The sequence below is a fragment of the Triturus cristatus genome, chromosome 2_1, assembly GCF_964204655.1.
Source record: "Triturus cristatus chromosome 2_1, aTriCri1.1, whole genome shotgun sequence".
Taxonomy (NCBI): Eukaryota; Metazoa; Chordata; class Amphibia; order Caudata; family Salamandridae; genus Triturus; species Triturus cristatus.
In genome coordinates this window covers 8,951,015-8,972,483 of record NC_140581.1, presented here as the reverse complement: position 1 = coordinate 8,972,483, position 21,469 = coordinate 8,951,015, and the positions used below count along the sequence as shown (strand labels likewise).

The window sequence follows — 21,469 nt, the reverse complement described above, 5'->3', positions numbered from 1 at the left end:
TGAGATTTGTAGGGCTGCCACGTGGGCCTCTTCTAATACTTTCATCTGGCATTATCGAATCCTCAATCTGTTGGGGGATGATGGAGGTTTTGCATTGGGGGTGTTGAGCTCTGTTCGCTCCTAATGTTTTTTTCTGCTTTATTTCCAATAAATCTCTGGGTTTGTTTGCTATCCTGGTGATTTGTTGTGTTTTCTGGTATGAATGCCGGTGTTTGCTTTGGTATTTCTCACTTGTCCATGACGGTGTCGAGGACGGAGGGACCTGGGGGTAATGTCCTATTACTTACCGGTAATCTTCATTACTCCGGGTCCCGTAGTCCTCGACACCGTCATGACTTCCCTCCCTCCCTCCCTGTCTGCCGGCCTTCATTGGGGCTTGGTATTTCAGGAGGAATGCTGGGACGGTACTCCTTAAGTACTCCCAGTGGGAGGGGGAAGGGTAGGTCCAGCATTCCTTCGTTCTTTTTTCTGTCAGTGAGATAGTTACATCTCACTTGTCCATGACGGTGTCGAGGACTACGGGACCCGGAGTAATGAAGATTACCGGTAAGTAATAGGACATTTGTACATGTTGTCCCATGCCGTTGTTCCAATCACTGTCTTAGTTATTGGTGCTTTTGTTCAGCATCTCCAGGTGCTGTGGCTGCGTTCAGCTCTCCGCCTGGGCTGCGGATCTTGCACAATGTATTTTATGTTTCGCCTACGGGGGTCTCTGTGTAACTTTCACATCTGGGGGCACCTGCTTTAGTCTCTCCCATTCGTATCTATTATAGTTTTCATGCAAGTGCATGTGATGCTGCCCGTTGTGCAGGTTGTGTTATCAATCATTGTCTCCTTCTGCCCTACCCTTCTTCATGTGCACATGTCTTGATTCCACAGGGACCCCTGGCCTGTAGCAGCCGCAGCATCCTCGAAGCACCAGAGGTGTGAAGCTGGGCGCCCACCATGGGAAATTACTGTGTGACCCTGGTCAATGAGACCCCTTACCAGTTCAGCTATGGGCGCTCATATTTGGGCAGCGAGTGGGACATTCGGGTGAGTATCAGGCTGCAAGGCACTGGCACGCTGGGCATGCAGCTCAGAAATGAATACAAGTTGCGACGTACAGTGTGAGGCCTGGCATGGGAGAGTGGCAGGTATAAGGCCAGTGGAGGGTGTGCAGCCTCGAATAGAAAGATGGGAGACATGGAATACAAGAAGGCCAAGGTATGTGTCTGGGCGAGGCGCTGAAGCACTTGCTTCCATGGGGAGCATGCTGCACCTTCCAGGGTGTGTGGTGGCCAGAGAGGTGTCTTCATTTTGTATCCTATGTAAGAAGTGTTCCCATGTCGCGTGTGATGAGTTGGTATCCAAGCTATGCGCAGAAGCGTAGCAGCGTTTTCATTTTTATAGAAGATGCTTCTTATGACCTTGTTGGCATATGAAAGATAGTTTTAAGTCCATGTTTACCCCTAGGTTTCCATCTTCTCTTGATGTGGTTGGAGAGGCCTCGAGCTCTGTGGGACATATGGTGGTGGACTGGTATTTTCGACAGTGTCCACCAGTCATGATCTGTTTTTGTGGTGTTGAGCTTTGAGGGGCAGATCTACAAGGAAGTGCAGCAGCGTGGCACCACAAGCCCTTTGGCTGTGGCAATTCCGAAGCACAGGGATGTGAATATGTCACAGCTCTGTGCTTCCTCCTGCGCTGGCGCACAAACTGCTGCCATGCGCTGGCACAGGCACCCTTGCACCATGGTGTAAGAAGATGGAAACCTAGGGGCAAACATGGACTTAAAACTATCTTTCATATTATGTCAACAAGGTCATAAAAAGCATCTTCTACATCCCTGAAGGGGCACCTCCCTGCACAAAAGCAATCACTACAGGCATTTTCCTCTTTCAATGCGTGCTGTAGAATGCAGCAGCAGTGAAAGAGGAAAAAAACTAGGAGAAATGAAAACATTTCTCCTCATTGTGCCTCGAACGTAGCATTCAGAGGCATCCCCAGATTTACGATTTCTCGTAAATCTGGAGACGTGTCTTGTTCCATGGGTGTTGCGTGGGAACACCTACAGCAACACCCATGGAACTCCCCTTCCACGCACAGTGCTGCGTGTGAAGGGACCGTTTTTACAAGGAGAGGAAAAGTCACGCAGGGTGGCTTTTCCTGTCCTTGTAAATATGGAGGAGCACCCTGCGCCACCAGTACATCACGAAAAGTGACGTAGTGGTGGCGCAGGGGGCTTGTATATCTGCCCCAAAGTCTCTACCCATCATCTATGTATTTATGGTGCAAAGGTAGTCATTAGGTGTATCAGTTTGAGGCGTGGTGCCATCTTGGTTTGGGGGGATGTGCATTGCCTTGTATTCAGATGCCACTATCTTGGACCAGGTTAAAGGCCAATCAATGCTTGAAGTTGCAAGTGGTTCTGAAAGCAGCGTCTCCATGTAGATGCTCAAACCTCTGACTACTACTAGGGACCTGTACACCCCACCCCTTCATTGAGTTTGGAGGCACCACAAGGGATCTGCTTGGGTGCGATGACCCTCGAGATCGATGATATTGTGGTGAGTACCTAGATCAGCTCTGACATTAGTTTGTAATGAAAGGTTTGTCGCATGTAGGAGGCCCCTCCCCAGTGTGGACCCACCTGGTGTCTTCTTAGCTCTGCCTTTTTAATATCCACCTTTTCTAATACATCTCTTGCCACACATTTGTAAGGTTTTTCCTGTGGTGGGCAGGCTGTGGGATCTGCCAATGGTTTCCTTGTAAGGAAAAGCTTGTGATACTTAGGACATTTATATGGCTTCTGCCAGAGTGACTTCTCCCTTGTGTTGATAGAAGACGTTTTTGTTTGAGTGTCTTCTCAGGTTCACTGCATGTATGTGTTCTCAGTCTTGCCTGGGCTGCTAAGTGTTAAACTATAGTCATTTTCCACCTCATGTGGGCATTTCCTCTCTCACCGCGTTCTGCTGTAATCAACGCTGAAGACGAATGGTCTCTTGTGGTGGATTTTCAAAACCTGCAGATGGTTACAAATTAAGAACCCATTTGAAAATAAGTTAGCCTTGTCAGTGTTAACAGGCAAACACCAAAAACAGATTGTCCTCCACTCCCACAGACTGAAATGCTACAGAAGGAACCGTAACATGTGCCAACAGCAGCACAATGTGGGTTGTGTTTGACTCGAGCAGCTAAACAATGACTTTTTAATTACCGAGAGTCTGATTATGAGTTTGGCGGTCCAAAGACCACCAAACCCACGGTGGCTGTGCGGGGTCTGCCACAGCAGTCGTCTGACCACCGTATTACGACTGCGTTAGTCAGACCACCATAAACTGCCACAACCACCAGGTATCCACGACCCCTGGCGTTGGCGCAGCAGTCAGAGGCTCACAATATGCTTCCAGTGCCCCTGCGGCACCGCAAAGTATACACCTAGTTTTTTCACTGCCACACTTTTCATGGCAGTGAGCGAGCCATAAAAAAGTGTGACGGTGAGGAAACAAAGGGGGGAGCTTGGATTCATGCGTTGGGGCACATGGTGTGCTCCCCTCTGTACATGCACCCCTGTTTCAGCATGGCATGGACTTTGCAGCCAGTGCCATACTGGAACTCGCTGTGGCGGTCCCATGGCGGTGCCTTTCAAAAGCTCTCCTATGAGCCTTTGAAAGGCAGCACCATGGGTCAGCCGCCACAGGATTGCCCACCAAAATTACAACTTGTAATCCGGTTGGTGATAGAGTTTGGTGATGTGGGAGAGGAGCAGTGGTGTGCCGCCCAACTCCCTCACCACCAAATTCATAATCAGGCTACTAGTCTCTTGAGAGACAGTGCCTACCAACCGCATCAACTAAAGTAAAACGCCTAAGTGGTTTCATGGATTCCCACCTTCATGAAAGAGACTTGCGATGCATTGTACATGATGTGAAAGCTCAAATGTATCTTTCCTTACATGGGTATTCCTCATCTGTTGCAAGCATCAGTAGCTGAAGTGGTATCTGGTCTAAGTGAGAAAGCTTTCACAGTACAGAAACAACACGCATCACCACCACAGACTACATCTGCATGATTCTTGCCAGATGAGACACGGCAGCCATCATTCTCCCGGATCTCCCTGCAGCATTGGACAGGGTCTCTCACCCCAGCCTCATCAGTCATCGGCACAAGATTGGCATCCGAGGACCCACTTTCTGCTGGATCTGCTCCTTCTTAACACAAGCTGCCATCCTGGGACCTTACTTCTTGGAACACCGCAAACTCGTCTGTGGAATACCTCAAGGCTTGTCCGTCAGCCCAACTCTCTTCAACATATGCCAAATCCCTGTGGCCAATGCCATCCACACATATGACATCAACATCCTCTCCTAGGCCAAATACAGGTAACTGATACTTTTTTCTTTCGGACAAGATCCCTAAAACAAGAAACAAGTTCACAGCCTACATGACGGAAGTCGCTAACTGGATGAAATCCAAGTGTCTCAAGCGTAGCACTGACAGGACAGAAGTAGTGATCTTCTGCAAGAAAACCTCTCCATGGGATTTCAACTGGCAGCTGACTGACTCGGTCCCACAATCACACCCAGCACTCATGCCAGGAACCTTGAAATCATCAATTGGATTTGATCACACAAGTCAATGACATCACTGCGTCCTGCTTCCATACCCCGAAGATGTTGAGAATAATCTTCAAATGGCTTCCAAGCAGCACAAGAAAAGCCGCCTTGCACGTCCTAGTCACCAGCAAGTTGGACTATGGGAACACCCCTATGCCGGGATCACCAAGCACCTCACCAGAAGACTACAAACCACCCAGAACTCCTCAGCCAGACTCATTGTCAACCTCACAGACAGAACTCCTGTCGCACCAGAGCTCAGGGAGCTCCCCTGGCTCCCGATACACGAACGTGGGCCGTTCAAACTCCAAACGCACACGTTCAAGGCACTGCACAACTGAGGCCTGCTCTGCAGGATTCCCACTCGCACAAGTACATACAACCAGGATCATTCTTAAAGCATGGAACAGACTCCCACTCCAACAGAGCCTTTCCCCCTCTTCTTGAATTCTGCAAAAAGCTGAAGACCTGGCTTTACAGTTCACCAACCTACCATAGGCAGGGCTACGCACACACCTGCTCAGCACCAGGATACCCTCACGAGTGATGAACCAACCTACCATAGGCAGGGCTACGCACACACCTGCTCAGCACCAGGATACCCTCACGAGTGATGAACCAACCTACAGTAGGCAGGGCTACGCACGCACCTGCTCAGCGCCAGGGTACCCTCGCGGGTGATGAACCAACCTACCGTAGGCAGGGCTACGCACACACCTGCTCAGCACCAGGATTCCCTCATGAGTGATAAACCAACCTACCGTAGGCAGGGCTACGCACACACCTGCTCAGCGCCAGGATACCCTCGCGAGTGATGAACCAACCAACCATAGGCAGGGCTACGCAAAGACCTGCTCAGCGCCAGCTACCCTTGCGGGTGATGAACCAACCTACCGTAGGCAGGGCTACACACACACCTGTTCAGTGCCAGGATACCCTCGCGGGTGATGAACCAACCTACTACAGGCGAGGCTACGCACACACCTGCTTGGCGCCAGTTACCCTCACGGTGGATGAACCAACCTACCATAGGCAGGGCTACGCACACACCTGCTCAGCACCACGATTTCCTCATGAGTGATGAACCAACCTACCATAGGCGAGGCTACACACACACCTGCTCAGCACCAGGGTACCCTCACGAGTGATGAACCAACCTACCATAGGAAGGGCTATGCACACACCTGCTCAGCGCCAGCTACCCTCGCGGGTAATGAACCAACCTACCGTAGGCAGGGCTACGCACACACCTGCTCTGCGCCAGCTACCCTCGCGAGTGATGAACCAACATACCATAGGCAGGGCTACGCACACACCTGCTCAGTGCCAGGATACCCTCGCGGGTGATGAACCAACCTACCGTAGGCAGGGCTACGCACACACCTGCTTAGCACCAGGATTGCCTCACAAGTGATAGTGCACTTTACAAATGCATATAACATATTGGGGCGTCTTCACTTGATGCAGGCGTCAGTAGCTGTAATGAAAGTGGTGTCCAGTTTAGATTGGGTAGTTTTACAATAATAGAGTTTTTAATACCTGGAATCTAAGGAAGCAAAGGCAGGTGTAATGCTTTAAATTTGAGGCGTCTGAGGCAGGTTTCTGACATAGAAAGTGAGGGGCTGAGGCTGGTTCTGGCCTAAGCATACTGCTCCATTTACATGGGCCCAGTGGGGGAAAATGGGTGTGTCTGGGGTGAGGGGTTGAATGCGGAAACAGTGCATGTTCTGGGGAGCAGTGCAGATCACGTTCTTGTGCTTCACGGAGGCGGGTAGGGGAGAGGCATCAGCGCACATTCATGGTTTGCTACTCATGCCCATATCACTATTAAGAGTTTCTTTATCTCCTAAGTTTTGATATTCTGAGTTTCAGGCATGCCAACAATAGAGGACATTACTAATGGTGTATAGCCACAACATCACTAGACTCCAGCCAGGCAGGGACAGTGCAGGAGTGAGGGTAGAGGCGAGAGGAGCAACACGTTGTGGGGGGGTGGCACATTTCTCACTTGCTGTCAGTATTTTGAACACCTATGGTAAGGAACACGGATGGTTACATTACACATAGTTTGTTCTTCACTTTGTTTTTACCATGCTCCTAACTTTCTTTGAATGCCCCCATTCTATCTTTTAGTATCCATGCCAATAGTGATACTAGGGTCGTGACCTATAGAGAAACAGGCCTAGAACAGCCATTTTGGACATTTGAATTCTATGTTTTTTGGAAACAAGATGTTTATACTGGTGATCTATGCAGGCACATACTTTGTATTTACATATCAGGGAGATCAGCCCAGTTTCAGTTAAAATTCCCTCACACTTCTCGTGTTTGCAAGTACCTATATATAAATGGTGTGGATAGTGACTGCAGTGACAAGTGCTGCAGTGAAAGAATTCAAACTCACTTCATGACTGAAGAGATGTGCTAACAATGTTGTCTACCAGTGACAAGCATCAGCATTCATTACATCACCCTCCTATTTCTCTCCTAGGATCAAGCTGTCCTTGCACCCGGTCAGACCATCGTATCCCAGCAGCGAGAGATTATAAGTCGCATGTATGTAAAATTTGGATGCCATGATGGAAGTACTTGTCGTACGTATGCAGATCTATGGCGCCAATACACCGGCATTGACAGTCCAACATTCTATATCCGTGTGATCAACTCAGATCAGTCGCAGATACAACTGGTGTGTAATCGTGGAGGAGAGGCACCCGTCTGCCCCAACTATGGTAAGTTTATACATAGTATCTGTAGTTGAACACAGCCACATGTCAGACATGTAAAGCTTAACGCAATTCCCAGAATCCTGATGTCACAAAAATGAAGACAGTATAGAAGGATTTTCCTTGTCCACGTTGTTGCTTTAACATGAAATGCCTTTGAAAAACAAAACAAGAGGCATTTGGCAAAACAGGAAGAGTTTTGATTAATTAAACATTGCAGTTGGGAGATCAGTTATAGGCATAGTGTCTGAGCACTGTCCCAATTCACAATTGATCTGAAAAGTTCTTATATACACTTCATTCTATGCCATAAACAGTTCTAGACGATCCTCATTTGGTAAATAATTTGTGGCACAATATGGGCAGTGGGTAAAGTGTCCAGATGTCCAGCATGGGGAGTGCGTGATCACTGAGTGTGCTGTGTCTGCTGTGTCCTGATTGGCTATGTGTTCCTAACTTATGTGGTATCTGAATTTATGTTGTTTTAGGAGCATGCGTACCCCTCCGGGCATGGGTGCTTTATTGGGGGCCTATCCCCCTGAACCATTATAGTGTTTCTACGCCTATCTGTGGATTGATCTGGGATTTTGTGTTCGTGGGTTTGTCGGCTGGCTATGTGCCACCCCACTTGTGACCTGTAAATTGATAACCTCAGGGTAGGGCTCAGTGCTTGCTTGACTATGCATTTGCGAGTCAGGGCTTATGTTGAGTTCACAACGGGCGAATTCATTAATAAGGACACAATTTCATTCACATAAATGAATGTATCGTTTCTCATATCAGTGTCAACTGTTTCTATATTAACATTCCCCCTCTGGTTGATTTATTTTATTGGGGCCCTGTTATTTTTATGCTTGCTTTCAGCAACCACTACTTTCCTATAAACTTCTATTTTTCTTAGTATGAGGACTGTGGTTTTACAGCAGGAAATCCTCAATTGTTTGGATTCACACAAAAACAAGAACACAATGAAAAATAGCAACAACGACAAGCACAGACTAGAGATCCACCGGGAAAGCCTCGAGACCCAATTTGAAAACCACCTTCCCTCAGGGGCACCTCCCTCCTCATATATGTCTCTTTGTAAATGGTGCAGTGCTTGGATGGCAAGAACCAATGTTTCATTGTCCATATCGTTCCCTGGTATAAACGTGCAGCAGGAAGCACCGATGTTGGCACACACCCCTCCCTCCATTGTGGTCTAACACAAATCGGTTCTGCATCACCATGAGGCAGATTGCTCTCAGTTCTTCCTTGATTGATATAAGGCTGAGCTGAGTGCTGCTGATCATTTTAAGCCTTTCTCACCTCCTTATCTGTAACAGGTGGGCATTCACCTTTGTCTGTACTGTAAAGAAGGGCATAGCCCATCCTGCTGATACCTGTGTGTCTGTGAACAGTCTGAATTTTTCTGGAAGGTCCTTGTACTGAGCCCAGCATAAAATAGTCCATAGTTCTTTTTTCATTAGCTTGATGCAGCAAAGTTGTCTTAGCGGGTGCAGGTAGAAGTCCAACAGTTCTTCTCCAGGAAATGCCAGGGTCTGTATAGTGACCAGGGAACAGAGTCTGCACCATCTGGGAATGAGCTGAGTGTAGGTAAACTCACCGCACTGTCAGTAGAAATCCATCAGTGTGAAGATCCCCTATTGCATATCCGGAATGTGCATATTTGTGCCACAATTCTCATTCATGCTCAGTGGAAGTGTTCCTTTGCCTCTGAAACTCAAGGAATACAGTGTAAGTTTCCATACAATTAGGGGTTGCCCCATCCCTTCTAGCCAAGTGTATACACCCATCTCAATATTCCATATTTCCTGACACGGGTTGGTCGTGCTCTCATTCAACCCTCCTCCATGGGAATTCCATGTCGAAGGTCCATGTGTTAAAAAAAAAGCCCCAGATAATGTTGCCAGGCAAAAGTACAATTTGCTCTAGAGGTCAGCCAGCTCCATGGAACTAGAAACTGAATTCAAACTTACAATGTAACAGGCAGTTTCGTATATAAGGTTAAAATCACAAACATGTCATACATTTGCAAATCATATCAAGTGTTTGCTCAAGCTCATTGTTATCTGTTAACATTTCAGCAAAAGTAATAGTTTCTACAAAATTCATCTAACCCCACTGTGAGAAGTTGGCCTGATATGTAGTGCTCACTATTCTAGTGATCACTGTGTATCATTCCAAACGACCCTTATTGATGATTGGTTGTAAGTCAACCTTATAGACCAGCTATCCTAGTAGCGTGGATACGAGCAGTCTTAGGCTAAACTCTAGAGGGCGTGTTAAGCCAGCTGTTTACCATCACATATACCCCTTGAACACCAAGTGAAAGGACACCACACAAGTTGTTATGAAAATAAAAGGATATTTATTTATAACAAGACTACCCTGGCTCTTTATGAGTCAGGGAGCTAAGCACACTACAAAACTCTTAAGAAAATACTTCAGTTGCACAATTTACACAAATGCCCGAGGGCACGAGAAACCATCTACACTAACAGTGAAAATGCGAATGGTTAGAGTCTAGAGGTACTGATTCCGGAGTGTTCCGATCAGTGAGACTAAACGAAAAAGGAACTGGACACTTGTAGAGCGAACCTGCGATGGAGCACTGAAATGCTCGAGTTACCTAGCCCAGAGGCTGCGGCTGTGTGAAGTTCGGCAAGATGTCGGGAGTCCTCGTTGTAGTCTCAGGAGCCTGAAAGAAGAAGTTGCTGGCAGGCGACCAGTGACGATGTTCAGAGCGATCCAAGCCTGGATCGGTGATGAAGGAAACCTGAAAGCAGAGGGGACTCAGTTCTCAACCGCTAGCCAGCGATCGTGTGGGTACCAGGAGGGTACCGGCTGAAGTCACCTCGACCAGGTGAGTGGGTGACGTCGGACTCGGCTGTTCCTCGGACCAGGAGGCGCGGCGGCGACCAGGATGGAGGGCGAGCTGTCCCACGAAGGTGTCTGCTGTCGATGATGCTGGGCCCAGGAAGGGGCAGCGGATCTTGGCAGTGGCAACCCAAGCGGGGGAGTCAAGATGGCATCGGGAGTGGACCAGGAGGGTCCGTGGTACTCCTCTGTTGAAGGGGAGCAAGAGCCAGTCTGGAGCAACCAGACCGGGGGTGCAAAACAATCTTGGAGCGTCGTGAAGAGGGCCACAAGCCGGTCGGCGAGTGGTCGGACAACGCGGTGAACAGCAAGGAGCGGAAGGGCCCCCACGCAGATCTCGTGGATGCTGGGGAGACAAACTTCGATGCTGGAGCTGCTCAGGGTTAGGGCTTCTCCAACCCTAGGTGCACTCACTCGAGGGTCCCTCGGTGGGCGTGCTAGATAAGCGTCGTGCAGGTTCTGAAGATAGCCGGTCCCGCAGGTCTCGTCACACCTACGGCTCTCAGCTGGGCTGATGAGGTAGGTAAGAGGTCAGAGATGGCAGGGACTTGGGTCTCGTCGAGCTGGGCAGTCGTGATCCGTAGGAGAGACGTGCAGCAAACCGCAAGCGCTTAGGTGGTGCCTGCTGGTGCAGGGTGGCTACTCCTTAGCCACAAGGGAGAGTCTTCAGAAATAGTCAAGAGTTCCTTTCGTGGAAAGTGGTTCGTGATTCGGAGTTATCCGATTATCTGATTATCCAATTTGGGAAGGGGACTCGCTCCTACCTTTATTCTAAGAAAAGGGGCTGGCCCGTGACTAGGTTCTACCTGTTGGGTGGAGCCAGGAGGGGGGTGGTTACACCCCTATCCTTTGTCCGGCTTCGCGCCAGCTCAGGGGCTGGTGTGCCCCCGAAACTGGTTTGAGCCGGGCTATGCACAGTGAGCACCGGGGTGCCACTTGCAATCACCTTCCTTTCAGCCCTGCCTACCTGGAATACACAAACCCTGTCTGGGATGGTGCTAACACCGCCCTCGACAGGAAACCCTTTGTCCAAGCTCCCTTGGCTGGGAGGTCCCCCAGCAGCAGGAGGTCAGACTTGTGTCTGGTGGCAGCATCCATTTTGTGATGCTGAGGCTTGAGTCAACTTTAACCGGGGTTCAAGGTTACTTCCATGTCGTGTCCCTCTAAAAGGGGGGAATGCTAACCCCGTCGCCAGGACTGGTGAGGGGTTCGTATTCCCATTCGTATGACACCTTACTCGACATGTGTAGGTGATGCGATGCCAAAGTTAGCAAATAACCGCAAGGATTATAATGCCTTAAAAGTAGTTGGCCCGCGTCACCATGGAACGGCTACTAGGACTTGGTTCCGCAAGCCGTCGACGGGCTCAGCTCGCGCCAGAGCACCGTCCCACATGATTCCCTGCACTCTGCCTTCAGGATTGATAAGGCCTGCTATAGGAGTGACTGATAGGAACCCATGTGTCCATTTTAGGGTTTAGGTGTAGGAATACTACACCTACAGCAACGGGTGATTACACCACGTGGCCCCAGCTGTCGTGCAGCCAGTTGTGTCAGATTTGGGCGGCCATTCCAGGGGTGGCATAATACATGCTTCAGCCCCTGGTAGGCCCTGGGTACACCGATGCCCTGGATACCTGTGGTATGCTGAGACAGGGACTGACAAGGCGGCCCAGTTCCAATTAGTGGATGCACCTAATGTACATGTGTTTTAATTTCGAGAGAGAACAGCTAGGCTGTGGGTCTGATTGGCAGGCCCACAGCCGGGGAAAGTCGTAAACCAATGAAGCAAAAGCAAAAAATCTGGGTGATCATAGGATTGCAGACCCTACTCTCCTACATGACCCCCCCCCCAAACTTTGGGACAATAAGCTAACCTTGACCAGGTGAGTCTTCTTGCTCTAAGTGGAAATACCTGGAGAGCCCATCTGCATTGCCATGATCAGTGCCAGGTCTATGCTCCACTGTGAAGTCCATCCCCTGTAGGGAAATGGACCACCTAAGTAGTTTGGGGTTTTCACCCTTCATTTGATTTAGCCACAAGAGGGGCTTATGGTCGGTCTGAATCTTGAAGTGAGTGCCAAACAAGTATGGTCTCAACTTCTTCAGGGCCCAAACCACAGCAAAGGCCTCCCTCTCAATAGCTGACCAATTCTTCTCTCTGGGGGTCAGCCTCCTGCTAATAAAAGCTATGGGCTGGTCATGACCATCAAAATTCAGTTGCGATAGAACAGCTCCCACACCCAGCTCCGAAGCGTCTGTTTGGACAATGAATGGTTTGGAGTAGTCTGGACTCTTTAGGATAGGTGCTGTGCACATGGCCTGCTTTAGGTCATCGAATGCCTTCTGACAGCTTGCTGTCCACTGAACTTTTTTTGGCATCTTTTTACTTGTCAGGTCGTTTAGCGGGGTCACAATGGATCCATAATTTCTGACAAATTTCCGGTAATAACCAGTCAGGCCCAAGAAAGCTCGAACCTGAGTCTGGGTGGTTGGAGGAGCCCAGTCCTGGATGGCCTGTATTTTGCTCTCCAATGGTTGAACCTGGCCTCCACCTACAAGGTGGCCCAGGTATACAACCTGTGTCTGCCCTATCTGGCACTTGGTGGCCTTGATAGTGAGGCCTGCCTTCTGCAGGGCCTCTAACACTTTCCTCAGGTGGACCAGGTGATCCTCCCAGGTGGAGCTAAAGACAGCAATATCGTCCAGATACGCCGCACAGAAGTCGTCCAACCCAGTGAGAACTCGATTCACCAGCCTTTGGAAGGTGGCAGGTGCATTTTTCAAACCAAAGGGCATTACCACGAACTGATAATGCCCACCCGGGGTAGAAAATGCTGTTTTGGGCTTGGCCTCCTCAGCTAACCTGATTTGCCAATACCCAGCTGTCAGGTCAAACGTACTTAAGTAGTTGGCCGAGGCCAACCGGTCGATAAGTTCGTCTGCTCTTGGTATCGGGTGGGCGTCAGTCTTAGTGACTGCATTGAGACCTCTGTAGTCCACGCAAAACCTCATCTCTTTCTTACCGCCCTGGGTGTGAGGTTTCGGCACGAGCACTACGGGACTAGCCCAGGGGCTGTCCGAGGGTTCAATGACTCCCAGCTCCAACATTTTCTGCACCTCTGTCTTGATGCAGTCTCTGACATGATCAGGTTGCCGATAGATTTTACTCTTTACGGGCAGACTGTCCCCAGTGTCGACCTCATGGGTACACCACGTGGTCTGACTGGGTGTCAGAGAGAACATATGTCGAAAGGATTGAAGAACCTGTTTACAATCCTTCTGTTGATGTCCAGAGAGGCTGCCACAAAAGACAACACCATCTACTGATCCATCGTCAGGGTTCTGAGAGAGCAGGTCTGGGAGAGGGTCACTCTCCTCCTCCTGTCCCTCATCTGTGGCCATGAGCAAGCCCATGCTCTCCCTGTCGACATATGCCTTGAGCCTGTTTACATGGAGCACCCTGTGGGGGCTCCGGGGAGTTCCCAGGTCGACCAGGTAGGTGACCTCTCCCTTTTGCTCAATGATTGTGTGGGGCCCAGACCATTTGTCTTTGAGTGCTGCTGGGGCCACTGGCTCCAGCACCCACACCTTCTGTCCAGGCTGGTACACAGTCAGGACAGCCTTTTGGTCGTGCCAAGCTTTCTGTAATTCTTGGCTCGCCTCCAGGTTTTTAGACGCCTTTTCCATGTACTCCGCCATCCGCGAGCGGAGACCGAGCACATAGTCCACAATGTTTGATGCCGGCTTTCTGAGAGGTCTCTCCCATCCTTCCTTTACCAAACAAAGGGGTCCCCTTACAGGATGTCCGAACAGAAGCTCAAAAGGGCTGTAGCCAACCCCCTTCTGCGGGACCTCTCTGTAGGCGAACAAGAGGCAGGGTATCAGGACATCCCATCTCCGCCGAAGCTTTTCAGGTAGTCCGTGAATCATCCCTTTTAGGGTCCTGTTGAATCTCTCAACAAGCCCATTGCATTGTGGGTGATAGGGTGTGGTGAATTTGTAGTTGACACCACATTCCTTCCACATAGCAGTCAGATATCCCGACATGAAGTTTGCACCTCTGTCTGAGACGACCTCCTTAGGGAAGCCCACTCTGGAGAACACTCCAAGTAGGGCCCGTGCCACCACAGGTGCTGTAGTGGTCCTAAGGGGAATAGCTTCAGGATACCTGGTGGCGTGGTCCACCACCACCAGTATAAACTTGTGCCCTGATGCTGTCTGGGGTTCCATTGGTCCGACAATGTCGATCCCCACTCGTTCAAAGGGTACCCCCACCACCGGTAGTGGAATGAGGGGGGCCTTTGTCGTGCCACCTGACTTACCACTGGCTTGGCAAGTGACACAGGAGCGGCAAAACTCCTTCGTATCTTCGGACATGTGGGGCCAGTGAAAGTGTGGAACAATTCTGTCCCAAGTCTTATTCTGGCCTAAGTGACCTGCAAGGGGAATCTCGTGGGCCAAGGTGAGAAGGAAACCTCTCAGAGACAAGGGGATGACCAGCCTCCTGGTCGCACCAGGTTTGGGGTCTCTTGCCTCGGAGTACAGGAGTCCATCGTCCCAGTACACTTTGTGGGTACCTGTGGCGTTCCCGGCAGCCTCAGCAGCGGCCTGCTGCCTGAGGGGTTCAAGTGAGGGGCAGTCTAACTGTGCCTTCCCCAGGTCTTCCCTGGAGGGTCCCCCTGAGCCCAGAAACTCAACCTGACCAGGTTCAAGCTCTTGCGGCTCAGTTTCCCTCAGTTCTTTAAGGTCAGCCTCCTCAGAGACTTGATCCACGACCTGGGGCAAGGGGGAAGGCGAAGCCTTACCCTTACTGCTCCTTTTCTTGGAAGGTGTCTGGTCCGTTCTTCCAGGATCCAGCACCTGTTCAGTGGGGCATCTTTTGGCCTGTGACCTGGTCACAGCAAGGACATGTGCTGGCAAGCCTAACATTTCCATGTGAGTCCTCTGCTCCACTTCTGACCATTGTGACGTTTCCAAATCATTGCCCAACAGACATTCTACGGGGAGGTCTGAACTAACCACAACCTTTTTCGGGCCACTTACCCCTCCCCAGGAGAAATCAACAACTGCCATACTGTGATTGGTAGTGACGTTGCTGGCATTGGTCACTAGGTAATTGGTACCTAGCATGATCTGTCCAGGGTCCACAAAGTTAGGTGTCACCATGGTGACACTGGCACAAGTGTCCCTGTAGGCCTGAGCCACTTTTCCATTGATCAAAGGTGTCTGTCTGTATTTGCCCAAAGTATTGGGACTGGCGTCAGGGGACATATCCATATCCCCTGTACAGACAAGGACGGCCTGAGTGAGTGTGCCGACTAAGTCGTCACTCCCCTCGGTTCCCAAGGTTAACCCAACTAATGCCTTGGGAGGCGCACTACCACTGCTGACTGTACTAGGGGGCGCAGGTGCCTTAGGGGCTGCAGTGGCAGGAGTTTGCCCTCCTTTCTTGGTGCACTCACTAAACCAGTGAGTCTTACTTTTACAGTATTGGCACCACCTTTTTGACTGGCCTTCTTGAGTCTTCTTCTTCTGTGAAGCCTGACCCCCACCCTCTTTGGTTTGTTGGGGACCTGTCGAAGACTTCTGGTCATTTTGTTCGTTCTTGTTACTACCCTCCTGGTCTGCTTTCTTCTGACCACCCTGGTTTTGATTCTGGTTCTGCTTGACCCTTGTTCTGACCCATCTGTCTGCCTTCTTTCCCAATTCTTGGGCAGAGGTCAGATCCGAGTCGACAAGGTGCTGATGCAACAATTGGTTCTGACAGTTGTTTAAAATCTGTTCTCGCATGATAAGATTGTACAATCCTGTGTAATCAGTAACCTTGCTACCCAGCAACCAGCTTTCCAAAGCCTTAGTGGCACAATCGACAAAGTCAGCCCAATCCTGAGACTGAATTTTCTGGGTGTCCCGGAACAGCACCCGGTACTGTTCCGTGGTTAAGCCGAACCCGTCAATCAGTGTGTTCTTCAGGACTTGGTAGTTGTTAGCATCCTCAGCTCTTGTAGTGAGGAGCTTGTCCCTTCCTTTACCTTCAAAGGAAAGCCACAGTATAGCTGCCCACTGACTTGGGGGGACGCACTGGACAGTGCAGGCCCTCTCCAAGGCAGTTATCCACTTGTGGATGTCGTCCCCTTGTTTAAAGGGGGGCACTATTTTACTCAGGTGTCTAGTGTCTATACCCCTGTCTTTCTCTCTATTGAGACTGCTGCCACCAGTGGGATCTAATCCACTTAATTTCTGCTCTCGGGCCAAGGCAAGTCTTTCTTTGGCGAGGGCAAGTTCTTCCCGCTCGATCCTCAGATTGACCTCCCGCATCTTCGCTTCATGCTCCCTCCTCTGAGGGGAAGTCATTCCCCTCTGAGAAGATGCCTGAGAGACATGTGTATGAACCGATCTGCCAGAGCCTCTGGAGAGAGACCTAGCTCGTCCGTTCCCAAGGTTAAGCCTGCTTGAGCGTGGGCCCGGGGCTCCCCCAGTTCCATTCTCATGCCTGCTTAAGTTGGTCCTTGTAAGCCTGCCGACTACCACTGGACCTTTGTCTGCCTCGTCTCCCGATAACTCGTCCTCGTCCTCCTCCTCTGTGTGGAGGTCGAGGTCACCGAGGGTTCCCTCTAAGGGAGGCATGTTCCCATCTGCACTGGGGGGACCTGGGTTAGAGGACCTCCTAGCATCGTACGCCTCTAAGAGACCTATCAGTATTGCGATGGTAGGGTTAGAACCCTGGTTTAGCTTCCTGGAGGCACACAGTTGTCTCATCTCCTTGAAGCTAAGAGTTGCATATCGTGACACGACCTGTGGAGGGTCACTGCCCACTAAGGGAGTCCCTGCAGACTCTCCGTGGACCGACATGCTTTTCTAGTGAGGTGTAAGTGTTGCACCTACCTACACTATGGGTTTACCTACTGATCCCTTGCTAAGAGTTGTAGTCAGGGTGTGCTAAGCCCTGTTACACTACAACAGCCGGTTCAGTAGAACTCGGAGTATTCTAAGTTAAGTTATATGTACCTGGGTACTTATGTGATCTTTCACTGCGATATTCTTAGGATACGTGCGTGGTAAAACAACAGCAAGCTCAAATCCCACCGCTGCCACCAATGTGAGAAGTTGGCCTGATATGTAGTGCTCACTATTCTAGTGATCACTGTGTATCATTCCAAACGACCCTTATTGATGATTGGTTGTAAGTCAACCTTATAGACCAGCTATCCTAGTAGCGTGGATACGAGCAGTCTTAGGCTAAACTCTAGAGGGCGTGTTAAGCCAGCTGTTTACCATCACATATACCCCTTGAACACCAAGTGAAAGGACACCACACAAGTTGTTATGAAAATAAAAGGATATTTATTTATAACAAGACTACCCTGGCTCTTTATGAGTCAGGGAGCTAAGCACACTACAAAACTCTTAAGAAAATACTTCAGTTGCACAATTTACACAAATGCCCGAGGGCACGAGAAACCATCTACACTAACAGTGAAAATGCGAATGGTTAGAGTCTAGAGGTACTGATTCCGGAGTGTTCCGATCAGTGAGACTAAACGAAAAAGGAACTGGACACTTGTAGAGCGAACCTGCGATGGAGCACTGAAATGCTCGAGTTACCTAGCCCAGAGGCTGCGGCTGTGTGAAGTTCGGCAAGATGTCGGGAGTCCTCGTTGTAGTCTCAGGAGCCTGAAAGAAGAAGTTGCTGGCAGGCGACCAGTGACGATGTTCAGAGCGATCCAAGCCTGGATCGGTGATGAAGGAAACCTGAAAGCAGAGGGGACTCAGTTCTCAACCGCTAGCCAGCGATCGTGTGGGTACCAGGAGGGTACCGGCTGAAGTCACCTCGACCAGGTGAGTGGGTGACGTCGGACTCGGCTGTTCCTCGGACCAGGAGGCGCGGCGGCGACCAGGATGGAGGGCGAGCTGTCCCACGAAGGTGTCTGCTGTCGATGATGCTGGGCCCAGGAAGGGGCAGCGGATCTTGGCAGTGGCAACCCAAGCGGGGGAGTCAAGATGGCGTCGGGAGTGGACCAGGAGGGTCCGTGGTACTCCTCTGTTGAAGGGGAGCAAGAGCCAGTCTGGAGCAACCAGACCGGGGGTGCAAAACAATCTTGGAGCGTCGTGAAGAGGGCCACAAGCTGGTCGGCGAGTGGTCGGACAACGCGGTGAACAGCAAGGAGCGGAAGGGCCCCCACGCAGATCTCGTGGATGCTGGGGAGACAGACTTCGATGCTGGAGCTGCTCAGGGTTAGGGCTTCTCCAACCCTAGGTGCACTCACTCGAGGGTCCCTCGGTGGGCGTGCTAGATAAGCGTCGTGCAGGTTCTGAAGATAGCCGGTCCCGCAGGTCTCGTCACACCTACGGCTCTCAGCTGGGCTGATGAGGTAGGTAAGAGGTCAGAGATGCCAGGGACTTGGGTCTCGTCGAGCTGGGCAGTCGTGATCCGTAGGAGAGACGTGCAGCAAACCGCAAGCGCTTAGGTGGTGCCTGCTGGTGCAGGGTGGCTACTCCTTAGCCACAAGGGAGAGTCTTCAGAAATAGTCAAGAGTTCCTTTCGTGGAAAGTGGTTCGTGATTCGGAGTTATCCGATTATCTGATTATCCAATTTGGGAAGGGGACTCGCTCCTACCTTTATTCTAAGAAAAGGGGCTGGCCCGTGACTAGGTTCTACCTATGGGTGGAGCCAGGAGGGGGGTGGTTACACCCCTATCCTTTGTCCGGCTTCGCGCCAGCTCAGGGGCTGGTGTGCCCCCGAAACTGGTTTGAGCCGGGCTATGCACAGTGAGCACCGGGGTGCCACTTGCAATCACCTTCCTTTCAGCCCTGCCTACCTGGAATACACAAACCCTGTCTGGGATGGTGCTAACACCGCCCTCGACAGGAAACCCTTTGTCCAAGCTCCCTTGGCTGGGAGGTCCCCCAGCAGCAGGAGGTCAGACTTGTGTCTGGTGGCAGCATCCATTTTGTGATGCTGAGGCTTGAGTCAACTTTAACCGGGGTTCAAGGTTACTTCCATGTCGTGTCCCTCTAAAAGGGGGGAATGCTAACCCCGTCGCCAGGACTGGTGAGGGGTTCGTATTCCCATTCGTATGACACCTTACTCGACATGTGTAGGTGATGCGATGCCAAAGTTAGCAAATAACCGCAAGGATTATAATGCCTTAAAAGTAGTTGGCCCGCGTCACCATGGAACGGCTACTAGGACTTGGTTCCGCAAGCCGTCGACGGGCTCAGCTCGCGCCAGAGCACCGTCCCACATGATTCCCTGCACTCTGCCTTCAGGATTGATAAGGCCTGCTATAGGAGTGACTGATAGGAACCCATGTGTCCATTTTATGGTTTAGGTGTAGGAATACTACACCTACAGCAACGGGTGATTACACCACGTGGCCCCAGCTGTCGTGCAGCCAGTTGTGTCAGATTTGGGCGGCCATTCCAGGGGTGGCATAATACATGCTTCAGCCCCTGGTAGGCCCTGGGTACACCGATGCCCTGGATACCTGTGGTATGCTGAGACAGGGACTGACAAGGCGGCCCAGTTCCAATTAGTGGATGCACCTAATGTACATGTGTTTTAATTTTGAGAGAGAACAGCTAGGCTGTGGGTCTGATTGGCAGGCCCACAGCCGGGGAAAGTCGTAAACCAATGAAGCAAAAGCAAAAAATCTGGGTGATCATAGGATTGCAGACCCTACTCTCCTACATGACCCCCCCCCAAACTTTGGGACAATAAGCTAACCTTGACCAGGTGAGTCTTCTTGCTCTAAGTGGAAATACCTGGAGAGCCCATCTGCATTGCCATGATCAGTGCCAGGTCTATGCTCCACTGTGAAGTCCATCCCCTGTAGGGAAATGGACCACCTAAGTAGTTTGGGGTTTTCACCCTTCATTTGATTTAGCCACAAGAGGGGCTTATGGTCGGTCTGAATCTTGAAGTGAGTGCCAAACAAGTATGGTCTCAACTTCTTCAGGGCCCAAACCACAGCAAAGGCCTCCCTCTCAATAGCTGACCAATTCTTCTCTCTGGGGGTCAGCCTCCTGCTAATAAAAGCTATGGGCTGGTCATGACCATCAAAATTCAGTTGCGATAGAACAGCTCCCACACCCAGCTCCGAAGCGTCTGTTTGGACAATGAATGGTTTGGAGTAGTCTGGACTCTTTAGGATAGGTGCTGTGCACATGGCCTGCTTTAGGTCATCGAATGCCTTCTGACAGCTTGCTGTCCACTGAACTTTTTTTGGCATCTTTTTACTTGTCAGGTCGTTTAGCGGGGTCACAATGGATCCATAATTTCTGACAAATTTCCGGTAATAACCAGTCAGGCCCAAGAAAGCTCGAACCTGAGTCTGGGTGGTTGGAGGAGCCCAGTCCTGGATGGCCTGTATTTTGCTCTCCAATGGTTGAACCTGGCCTCCACCTACAAGGTGGCCCAGGTATACAACCTGTGTCTGCCCTATCTGGCACTTGGTGGCCTTGATAGTGAGGCCTGCCTTCTGCAGGGCCTCTAACACTTTCCTCAGGTGGACCAGGTGATCCTCCCAGGTGGAGCTAAAGACAGCGATATCGTCCAGATACGCCGCACAGAAGTCGTCCAACCCAGTGAGAACTCGATTCACCAGCCTTTGGAAGGTGGCAGGTGCATTTTTCAAACCAAAGGGCATTACCACGAACTGATAATGCCCACCCGGGGTAGAAAATGCTGTTTTGGGCTTGGCCTCCTCAGCTAACCTGATTTGCCAATACCCAGCTGTCAGGTCAAACGTACTTAAGTAGTTGGCCGAGGCCAACCGGTCGATAAGTTCGTCTGCTCTTGGTATCGGGTGGGCGTCAGTCTTAGTGACTGCATTGAGACCTCTGTAGTCCACGCAAAACCTCATCTCTTTCTTACCGCCCTGGGTGTGAGGTTTCGGCACGAGCACTACGGGACTAGCCCAGGGGCTGTCCGAGGGTTCAATGACTCCCAGCTCCAACATTTTCTGCACCTCTGTCTTGATGCAGTCTCTGACATGATCAGGTTGCCGATAGATTTTACTCTTTACGGGCAGACTGTCCCCAGTGTCGACCTCATGGGTACACCACGTGGTCTGACTGGGTGTCAGAGAGAACATATGTCGAAAGGATTGAAGAACCTGTTTACAATCCTTCTGTTGATGTCCAGAGAGGCTGCCACAAAAGACAACACCATCTACTGATCCATCGTCAGGGTTCTGAGAGAGCAGGTCTGGGAGAGGGTCACTCTCCTCCTCCTGTCCCTCATCTGTGGCCATGAGCAAGC

The 21,469-nt window shown here is 50.6% G+C and overlaps 1 protein-coding gene across 1 annotated transcript in view; it reads left to right on the top strand.

The window, feature by feature from the left end:
* LOC146863601 (uncharacterized) overlaps positions 1 to 21,469 on the top strand; it is a 277,244-nt gene that overhangs the window by 34,731 nt on the left and 221,044 nt on the right. The window contains exons 2-3 of the mRNA XM_085627622.1: positions 880 to 1,035; positions 7,090 to 7,330. Of these exons, the coding sequence (XP_085483748.1) occupies positions 946 to 1,035; positions 7,090 to 7,330 (331 nt within the window). The 5' untranslated portion in view covers positions 880 to 945. The remainder of the gene's footprint in view (positions 1 to 879; positions 1,036 to 7,089; positions 7,331 to 21,469) is intronic.